The sequence below is a fragment of the Pediculus humanus genome, genomic scaffold (genome assembly GCF_000006295.1).
Source record: "Pediculus humanus corporis 1103172107650 genomic scaffold, whole genome shotgun sequence".
Lineage (NCBI taxonomy): Eukaryota > Metazoa > Arthropoda > Insecta > Psocodea > Pediculidae > Pediculus > Pediculus humanus.
The window spans coordinates 499,384-510,641 of record NW_002987260.1 but is presented as its reverse complement, the minus strand read 5'-3'; the positions used below and the strand labels follow the sequence as shown (position 1 = coordinate 510,641).

At 26.8% G+C, this 11,258-nt stretch overlaps 1 protein-coding gene across 1 annotated transcript; it reads right to left on the bottom strand.

The window, feature by feature from the left end:
- Positions 1-447: 447 nt before the first annotated feature.
- Phum_PHUM276130 (uncharacterized protein) lies at positions 448-2,226 on the bottom strand (the record flags this gene model as incomplete). Its single annotated transcript, XM_002426744.1, has 2 exons — positions 448-899; positions 1,983-2,226. The coding sequence occupies 2 exons, from the start codon at positions 2,224-2,226 to the stop codon at positions 448-450; spliced, it is 696 nt and encodes a 231-aa protein (XP_002426789.1).
- Positions 2,227-11,258: the final 9,032 nt, after the last annotated feature.

Genomic DNA, 11,258 nt, shown 5'->3' with positions numbered 1-11,258 from the left:
GTTTAAAAAAAAAGGAAGAGAAAAAAAAATACATCAACTCGCATGATGATTATTGTTTTTTTTTTAGGGGGGGAAGAAAGGGGGTAATTTTTTTTAAATAAGTTTTTTTCGTTGTTAGTTTATTTAAATAAGTTATAAATTCGCTCGCCAAAAAAACTAAAGGTAGGCAATTAGTCATTGTTACGCATAATAGACTAAGTTTTAAATTTGATAAAAAAATTTTTTTTTTATTATTAAAAAATAATTATATATAATATAAAATAACATGATTAATAAAAAATGATTCAAAAAATAATAATAATATTTAAAAAAAATATATATATATATAAAATAAAATAATTGAAATAAAAATTTAAATTTATTATACGACAATACCAAGAAAAAAGAAAATTTTGAATGATTGATTGATATTCACGTGACAAGGTCGGAAAGTATCAAAGTCGTGGGTCAGGAACACGTTTTACCGGCGTAAATGAGAATTTTAGTATGTGGAAAAATAATTTCGTGAAATATTTGTTCTCCGCTTGGATTTTTATAATCTTCGTAAGCCATTTGAAATATACAATCGAAACCCATTGACGAAGCTATTCTCGCGGTAAAATGACTCGTGCAATCTATTCTCATATATTTGTAACCTTTCGTCGCGGCTTCTTTCCTACTACGATTCACCAAAGCCGTTGCTATACCCTGATTACGATATTTCGGATCGACGACCAAATACCTTATTTCGAAAATGTCATCATCGTTATCGAAAAATTTTTCAGAATTCGGCGGCATCGACGATATAAAATTCCATAATTGCAATAATGTTCTTTCCCTTTTCGACTGTACTAATTTCAATGACGGATCGTCGAGTTTTAATTTTAATTTTGCCGGTCTTACAGCATTTATGGCGACTCCTTGTAATCAATTTAAAAAAAAAAAAAAAAAAAAAACAAAAAAAATTTTAATTTAAATTTAATTTTTATGAATGAAATTTATATATAAACTCTCGTGTCAATAGAAATAAAATTCAAAAAATTTTTTAAATTTAAATTTAAAAAAAACTTTTGATTATAACCAAGTCAAATCATCATGGGGATTTTATATATATACAAAATTTTTACGTCGAACCACGACGGGGGAATCCCCTGGAAAAAAAATAAATAAAATCAAAAGGAAAAATTTTTTAAAATAACTCATTTGATTTTGGTTTTAACCCACACGGGAAAATATATTTTCATATTTTATTAAATTTTACTTCTTTTTTAAACAAACATAAATAAATAAATAAATAAAATTGTTATTTTATTTATTTATGCGTACCTGAATTTTCTTTTCGTTTCGTTTTTCCCCCTCCCCTCTCCCCATTTTTATATTTTTTAAACGTAAAACGAATTTTTTGTTATTATCATGAAACCGACAAAAACACCAACCACTTCCTTTTTCTTTTCTCTCTCTTTTTTTATAATTTTATTATTACTATTATTATTAAATTACGTAATAATTTTTTAACCACGTGGCAAAGTAAATAAATAAAAAAAGAAGAAATTTTCAAGATTATTTTTATTTATAAATTATTTTTCGAACGTTATAATAATAATAATAATAAATAATAAGAAAACACGTTCGCAACGTGGAAATAATAACAAACGTTTTAATTAAAATAAAAAAAATTTTTTTTTTGTGTGTTTTAATCACGTGGCACAACACGTGCTAGAGCATGGAAATGGGGAGGGGAGGAAGAAGGAGGAAGGAAAAATGGAAGAAGAAGGAGGGAATGAAGGGGGCGGCGGCGTCGGCGGTACACGAAATTAAATTAAATCGAAACAACACAAGAAAGAATCGAATAAAATAATAATAATAATAATAATAATAATAATAATTTTCCGCTAATTAAAATTCTATGAAATAAACGAATTTAAATAATCGATCGATCGATGGATGAATGAATGAATCGATGAATTCATAATAATAATAATAATAATAAATTTTTACCTTACCGACAATTTTTTGATCGGTTATTTTTTCCTTAGCGACAAAGCTTAAATCTTGTTCTAACGATTCCACGCTTACGTTTTGCATGTACAAACTAATTTTTGGCACTTCGGAAACTTTTGTGTACATAGAACTCGGATCCGTTTTATAAAAAATATCTTTCATCATTCTAATTATTTCCTTTCTGTCCTTTTCAACCGCGTTCGTTATTACGGTACTCGCCGTGTGAACCTGTGTTGTCATCGTCATGATATGAAAAGAGAAAAAAAAATTTGGGATTTGTCCAAAAAACCGAACGTTTCGGTGTCATTACGACAACAAAACGTTCAATATCATCTAATGAGTGTCATGTCACACCTGTCGAAATAATTTACCGGGAAAACACGAAATCATAATTTTTAAAAAATTTTAATTCATAATTTTATTTTTCCTTAACGACAATGAAATAAATAAATAAATAAAGAAACGTCAATACATTTATTAATTTAATTTCATTTTTATGTAAATTGTAAAAAAAAAATAATAATAATAAAAAAATTGTAAACAATATTTAAAAAACTTAAAAAAAAATAATAAATAAAATGTAAACAAAAACAATTAGCAGAAAAAAAATTTCAAAAAAAAAAAAAAATGGTTTCCGCACCACGTGATTTCCGGTTTTTGTGAGTGCGTGTGTGCCCGTACATGGTATATGTATGTGTAATAAATAACGAATTAAAATTGATTTTAATATTTTCAACAGTTCATTTATTAACTTTAAAGTCAAATCCGCGACCGCGAATTTTAAGTTGTAAACTTTCGTATTGTCTTATACGTGATATTGTTGTCGATTCTCTTGGAAAGTTTTGACTTTATTAATAATAATAATAATAATAATAATTAAAGGATCGTCTTTTATTATTTATTATTCAATGACAAAGATGCAAAAATTTGTTTGAGGAAACAAACAAGCAAACAAACAAACCAACCGTAGAACTGAAATGTTTCGATGAAATTTTGTCAAAACGATAATATTTGAAACCCGTTTGAAATTCTTAAAAAATAGTTTTTCTCATTTGTTTACAATAGAGAATTAAGTTTTCTTAAATTTCTTTTTTTTGAAGAAAAATTCGCGAGGATGTGACGTAATATGAAGAGAAAAACAATTAATATGACGTTGAAAAGAAGATTTTTTTTTTTACGTTTGTTTAAAAATTGAAAAAAAATTAATAATAATAGTAATGATGATGATGATAATGATAATGTCTACGAGCCATCTGTTGATTTTTTTGTTTTTTTGTTTAATGTATTCGCCTGAGAGAGTATTCAAATACCTGTTTCATATAATTTTCCTTTGAAATTTTAATGAAAAAACCTTTTTTAGAGATCTAAAGAATTATTATGTATAATTTATATACTTACGAAACCGAAATACAGTTAGCCGAAAGCCCTTTGAGAATTTTATTTTCTTTAAAAGAAAACTTATTAAAATTTTATGTCGTGCGTAAAGGGTTTCCTAGAGGGTAGTTATAAGCAAATAACCCTTGTTCGGTATGCCTCAGGCTCGAGTCGTTGACCAAATTTTCAAATATATATATACATACTTACTTACAACAACAGCAACAGCAACAACAACAAAAAGAAATTTTTTTTTTTAACAAAAACCATGTGACGAAATAAAGAGAGAAAGAGGGAGAGAGAGAGGGGTTTGTTTCATCTTTTTTTTTTTTTAAAAAAACTTTGAAAATGAATTAGCAAAAGGTTGTTTGTCGGTCGGGTCAAAAAAAAAAAGTTTTTTTTTTTTTATACCAAAGGCAGAAAGTAAAAAAGTAAACGAAGGGATGTAAAAAAAAAAAAAGGGTGGCGTGTTGAGTCGTGTCAGCAAATTAACAATCCCGAAAGCTAATAATTTCCACGTTTTCTCCATCCTTTCCTACTATCCATCCATCCATACGTATTTTCTCTTCCTCCACGATTATTTTGCATTTTGATTATTTTTTACGCGCGTGTGTTTGTGTTTTTACCCCTTTTCTATCAACCCTTCTACCTTTTTTTTTTTTAATGGCACTAAACAATCGCCGGTGGGTGAATTTACCGTCGCGGCGTTTATCAACAGACAAACTTCGATTTAACCTTTGAGCGGTTAATGTCATTGACCCTAAAATAATAAATTTTTTTTTTGTATAAAATCAAATTTTGTGTTGACGGAAAGGTGACTTGTCGTGATGGTTTTTCTTTCATCCCCTTTTCTTCCCCTTCTTTTCCTTTTTCGAAAAAAAACCGGGATTAAACGACCGCGACATGAAAATACACAATAACCACAAAAAAAACTATTTAATCGAAAATTTTTTCGATCGATAAATAAAAAGATAAAAAAAAAAAAATGAAATTTTAAGTCACGCGATTTCCAGACAGCCAACCAATCAAATCTTTTTTTTTTTTTTTATAAAAGTCTCCAAAAGTTTTTTAAGTATTTTTTTTTTTATTAATAAAATTATTAACAATAAAATAAAGGAGTGATTTATACGACGTGACGTAAGAAGTCGATAAATTTTAATTCCACGACAAATTATTATTTTTTTTTAATGTTCTTCTTCATAACGTGGACAAGATTTTAAAACGGTACAATTTTCCACGAACGCGTTTTTTTTTTGTTATAAACAAATTAATCCAGTTTAAAATTATTAAATGCGACACAAGTTTTTTTTTTTTTTTTTTAAAAAACATGAAAAATACCGCAAAATCCGCAACTTTTAATTTTATTAAATTAATGCGTTAACGTTTTAAAAGGTTTTCTCGAAAACGGAAAAACGTAAAAACGGAAAAAGGTAAAAATTCAATGTCGCGATGCCATAAATAATAAATTATAATCACGATTTTATTTTAAAATTATGTTTTATACAAATGGAAAACAACCAAACGGTTTGTTTGATGACGTATTTTATTTACATAACATTTTTTGTAGGGGGATGGAGTGGAGGCGGGCGGAAGGTGGTTAAGTTCGAAAAGTCGTGTACGTGTTACGATGACGAGGAGCTAAACGACCTTCTTTTCAACTTTTCCCTTTAAAAAAAAATCATTTTTGATGCTTTTTTAATAACCCTTTTATTATTCACCGGCTTAATTTTTTCACGCCCCCTTCCCCCACCCCTCCCCCTCCCATTTCCTTTTCTCGACCCTCCGCCACTTGAGGTCATTTAAATGTAATTTTTTTTTTTCTTTTTTTTAAATACTTTTTTCCATTTGTCTTCTTTTATAATAAATATAATTAATCTTACTCCTTAGTTAATACTTGAAAATTATTATTATTATTATTAAGAAGAAGAAGAAGTGTGAAAGGGTAATGACAATATGACTCGAAAAAAAAATAATGATGATAATAATATTAATAATAATAATAAATAAATAAAGAAAAAGGAGATTTAAAAATCTGACGTTTTCTCATTAGTCCGTCTTTTTGTGACTTTTTTTTCAAAAGAAATTTAAATAAAATAATAATAATAATAATAATAATTGATGGGATAAAAAGCAAAAAGTATTATAGACCGCACGTAAAAATATAAACCGGAAGTTGGAAAATTCTAGAAAAAAACTTCACGTTTTTCTCGAAAGATGAGTTAATAATTTGCGCTCGAAAAAAAAAAAAAAATTTACTAATCACATAAAAATTGATAAAGTAAAACGGGATTTATTTTAAAAATAATAATAATAATAATAATTACCTATATAATGATGATGATTATTATTATTATTACAAACTTGTCCCACGGGTGTATTTAATCTAAATGAACCGGAAAAAAAAAGAAAACAAAAAAAAAAAATTAATATTAACCAAAGCGTGATTATTATTATTATTAATATTAATTTTAGTGAAAAGAAAATTTTTATTATCAGAACCGGAAATAGTTTTAGCTCGTCGATGATAACACACTAAACGCTATATTTATAGCAACACACTATAATTTTATAGTTTATTAAATATAATTACGATTTTCACTCTATAAATTTTTTCTTTTTTTAATTATACATTCGAGTTCATTTAAAATTTTCTACAGATTTTCCAGAATTTTTTTCTTCTTTTTTTTTTTTTTGAATAAAAAAATTTTTTTTTTTGTAAGAAGAAAATGTGTTGAAAAGAAAAAAAAAAAAATCGTGAATGAATTTTTTCTTTGTGAAATGAAAAAGTACAAGAGGAAAATGGAAAGAAAGAAAAAAGAAAAAAAAATTCACTGCGAAAAAAAAAAGCGATGAAAGAATTCCAAAATTGAAAATGACAAAAAAAAGTAATAATAATAATAATAATAATAGTAATACAAATAAAACATTAAAGGTATTAAAAATGTAAAAAGTAAGAGAGAAAGAAAGAGAGAAAGATAGGAAAAGAGGTCAAAGTTCAAAGCAATACAAAAACGTTGTCAGTTTTGTTGTTGTTGTTGAAAGGTTTCAATTTGTGTCGTCATCATCGTCGTCATCGTCGTCGTCATCGTCTGTCTTTGAAGTGTCAATAGAATTTTTTTTTTTCCCTTGTTAAACACATAACTAAAAGTTATCATTCAAATTTATTATCGAATTTTTTTTTTTTTTTATAGAGAGTATAAAATTATAAGATATGCTTTAACGCGTTTCATACAATTTTTTTTTTTTTATTTGCGTATATATACGTATAAAAACGGATGTGACGTCACGTTTTCTTTTTCAATTTGTTAGAAGATAAATTTAATTTTTTTTTTTCACCTTTTATTTCCTTTTTTTTTATTTTGCAACTGATTTCTGTGGATTTGAATTTTTCCTTTTTGTCAGTACGATCTTATCATTATCATCATTATCATCAATATCCGGGATACGCTCTCTCTCTCTCTCTTATAAACCGTTTTTTTTTAAACGATAAGAAAAAAATTTTTTGCTTTACTTTTCTCGCACTCGCATTACCATTTTCATTAAATTGTATTTAATCGAACGTTGAATTGTTTTTTTTTACGATTCGAAATCGATTTTCCAGGTTCGTTTTTTCAGGTATTTGGAAAAAAAAAAATTCCGATAAAACGGTTAACCGCAATGAACAATGGCTACGTACTATAACAATATTAATGAAAATAAATAATTGTGCTGTTGTGGTTGTAATTTTTTTTTTGTTAACGGTAACCAACAGCAGTTAAAAATAATTTATATTACAAACGCAAACGCAAACGCACGCACCCACGCACACACATATATATTTTATTCGGGTATAAAAAAAAAATTAATTATAATAATAATAATGGTAACAACAAATGTTAACTTTTTGATAAAGGTGCAGATGTCTTTTATGTTTTACAATCAAATCGTAATTAGTTTTAACAACAACAGAAATAGTAATGATGATATTTAATTTTCGATAATCGGAAAAAAAATTTATTTATCGATATATCGATCGATATTAATTTACGAATCGTAATAATAATAATAATGATATTACGACGTCAGTATTATTTTTATTATTAATGTTATCACTTAACGAGAAATGTTTTTTTTTTTTTCGTATTTTTTTGTTGGTCGCAGTGAAACCTTACAAACAAACAAACAAACAAACAGATAAACAAAAAAAGAAGAAGAAGAATAAGGAGAAAAAGAAGAAAAAAAATTGAATTTAGTGTTTTTCTATTTGAAAATAGAAAAAACCTAACTTAATTTTGGTATAGCGAAAACTTTTTTTTTCCTTTTTTTTCCTTTTTTTTTTCCTTTTTTTTGCTTTTTTTTTTCCTTTTTAAAACCAATTTATAAGGCATGACGTGTTCTTTTTTTCCACTCTCTCTCTCTCTCTCTCTCACTCACCCACTCTCATTTCGAAAAATTTTTTTTTGTAGCCACAATTTTTAACGCTTCTTGTTATTTTTTTTTTTGCTGTTTGTTGTTTGTTTCCGACTATTCTATCGTGTTATTTTTTTTTTTTTTTTTTCATTTTTATCCTAAAATGTATTTCCTATTTTTTTTTTTCGTTTTAATTTTCGTATAAATAAATTTTCGAGCCTTTTTTTTTTGTTTGTTTGTTAAAATTTTTCAAAATGACGTCACAATTTCACCGCCTTATTTTATTTTTCTCTCACGAAAAATAAAAAAAAAAATATTTTTTTTTTTTTGCGTCGTTAGTTTTTAATTTAGAAAAAAATTATTTTCACGTAACGCTTACGGTTTACTTTTCGAAATAAGATAAAATAAAATTTTTTTCATCTCTCTCTCTCTCTTCCTCTCTCTCTTTGATTATTTACACTAGAAAAGCAGAAGACGATAAATAAATAAATTTTTTTAAATATTTTTTCTTTTTTCGAAATGTCGGCGCGAATATAAAAAGTTAATAAAATAATTTTCTTTTTTTAGTTGGAGTTTCGCTCAAACAACAAACGGGAAATTTTTTCGAAAAAAAAAAATGGCGCGAAACTAAAGTCACGTGATCTTTTTAAAATAAAAAAAATGAAATGAATGTGTGTATTCGTACGCATAAAACAAGTATAAAACTTTTCTATTTATTAAAATTATTTAAAGTGAATAAATAAATAAATAAATATTATTAATATTTAATGTGAATAAGTTGTAATATTAAAGGTTTTCGAAACAAATTAATTATTTATTATTATTAAAATACGGAAGAAGTATGAATTAATAAAATATTTATTATTTATAATGAAATATTAAAATTATTCCCTTACGTCACACGCACGCACGCACACGCGTTCAATCTGTTCGATGTTTATTTTAAAAATGTTTTTAAACGTTTGGAAAGAAAATTGAAAATGTGAATGGAATTGAGAGAGAGAGAGAGAGAGAAAGAAAGAAAGAGTAATTATAAGTAAAATAAAATAGGATGAAAGTGTATGTTTATATACACACGTTGAAGATGAGAAAGAAAAAAATCTTTGATGGAATGTAGAAAGGAATAGATGGGGAGGAGGTGGGGATGGGGTGGGGAGGCGATGGTTAGAAAAGAATCCGTTCGTTTGTGGTTTCAAATTTTCATCTGACGCGCAAAAAAAAAATTAAATACTTTTTTTTTTTCTTTTTTTTTTTTAAAAAAAAAAAGTTGAAGATGAAAATTTTGTTGTAGTGAATTTTATATGATGAGTGTAGAAAATTTAATTTTGTGCGTATGTGACCAGAGTTTATAATATATATAAAGCATAAACTCCCCCTCCCCTCTCCCCTCTCCCCCGTTGAAAGTCATGAATATGTGACATATGTTCCTTATACTTTTATGAATACAAATTTTTTTTCCGTCTTCTCCTATTATTATTTAATCTTAACTAAAAAAAACCACATTAATAAAAAACAATACGCACGCACACGCTCACGTACGGGAGGGGGGCGAGGGGGCAAAAAGAAAAAGGAAAAAACTGCCAAAGTGATGGAGTTTCAATTATCAATAATTTGTCATTGGGAAAAATTAATAATACTTTAATGATTACACGATTTTATTTACTTACATCAATTATGTACATAATTTTTTTTTTAAAATAGAAAATCCTTTGCGAAATAATTACGAAAATAATTGGCAGTGCTGACGTAAAATTAAAATCGGTTGGCAATAGTGTGGAAAACCCGCGCGATCGTTTATTAATGGCGGTTAATTTACCTTTTACGCCACGTTTGAAATTTTGCTAATTTCAAAAAAAAAAAAAAAATTAGAGAGGTTAATAGAGCGATGAAAACAAAAAAAAACCGGACGTAGGGGGGAAGGGAGAGAAGGGGAGGAGAAGGGAGGGAGTAAGGTAACGAACGAGAGCAAAATCCGACCGCAATGATTGTTTAAATTTAAAAAATGGCGGAATAAATAAATAAATAAAAACCGAAGGTTTGCGAAATTTTTTTTCTTTTTTTTTTTTTGTAACTTTACGTGACTATAAAATTGTAGATAGAGCGCTATAAAAAAATATAATACGTAATTAATTTTTTGTTATTGAAATTTTATAATTTTTTTTGGGAGGGGGGGGGGCAAAGTGTTATTTTTCGAGTGGAGGAAAAAATAAACTGATGTGTGTTGGGGGAAGGTAAGAAAGAAAAAATTTAAATTTAAAGTAACCGGTAAAAGCGGGGGTAGTAGAGGGCGAGTGGAGAAAGAGGAGGGAGTATTTATTTTTGAGTAAATAAATAAAAAAAAGAAAAATTATAATGAGATAAAAAAAGAAAAACGGCGGAAAAGTTTGGCAGAAAAATCATTTAATGAGCGTGAACAATCGCCATTTTTTTTCTTCTTCTTCTTCTTCTTCTCGACTTTTTTTTTTTTTTTATGAAACGACTTTAAGCAGATGAATGCTCCTTTTTTTTAAAAAAAAAAAAAAAAACTTCTCATTTTGTACTCCGTTAAATTATTATTATTATTATTATTATTATTTTTCATAAAATTTTTTAAATTCTTTTTCCATTCGTTTTTTTTTCAGTTATATTTTCCCTCCGATTTTTGTTTTTTTTTTTTTTTGAAATTCAAAAAAAAAGATGTAAGAATTTTTCAATCGGAAAAACCTTTTACCCCCCCGAAGCAATATAAATTTTCATTTTAAAATTTCTCTATTAAAATTGTTCATTATTTAGTTTTAAATCTTAAATTTTCTTCATCATCTTCTTCTTCTGCTTCTACTTCTTTTTTCCATTTTAAATTTTATTTTTCATTTTTATTTATTTCTCTCTCTCTCTCTCTCTCTCTCATACACACTTCTCACGCACGCATGAACATTCACGCACACTCATGCACATATATCAAACCGTTTCTTTTTCTTTTTCTTTTCTCTCATTCTCTCTCCCTCTCTCTCTCATTAACTCCTCACGTTTTTTTTTAAAAGAAAAAGAAAGAAAGAGAGAGAGAGAGACAAAGAGAAAAAAAAAAGAGAAAAAAAATTTTTTGTCTTTCTTTGCCTTTTCGTATTGATGAACTTTTTCAAGCGTACGTGCCAACAACAGGAAAATAACATTTACTCGAATCAAAAACGTGATTTTAAACTCACGTTTTCCACTACGTAGATAGATGTATAGATATATATAAATATAAATATATATTCTATACATAAATAAAAAAAAAAAACAAAATTTTTTTTTTTAGTCTTTTCTTCTTCCACGACAACGACGACGACAACGGTGACGACGGTGACGACGGTGACGTCATTTTATTGTTGATTTTTTTTCCTCTTTCTATCTAAAAAAGTTTTTTTTATTTTATATTAAACTTAAATTATTTTAATTTTGAAAAAAAACGTGGCATTAGAATAATACGATAAAATTTGTTTTGTTTTTCAAAATAAATTCACGTGCGGAGACATACGTTCATACACGTGTTAATT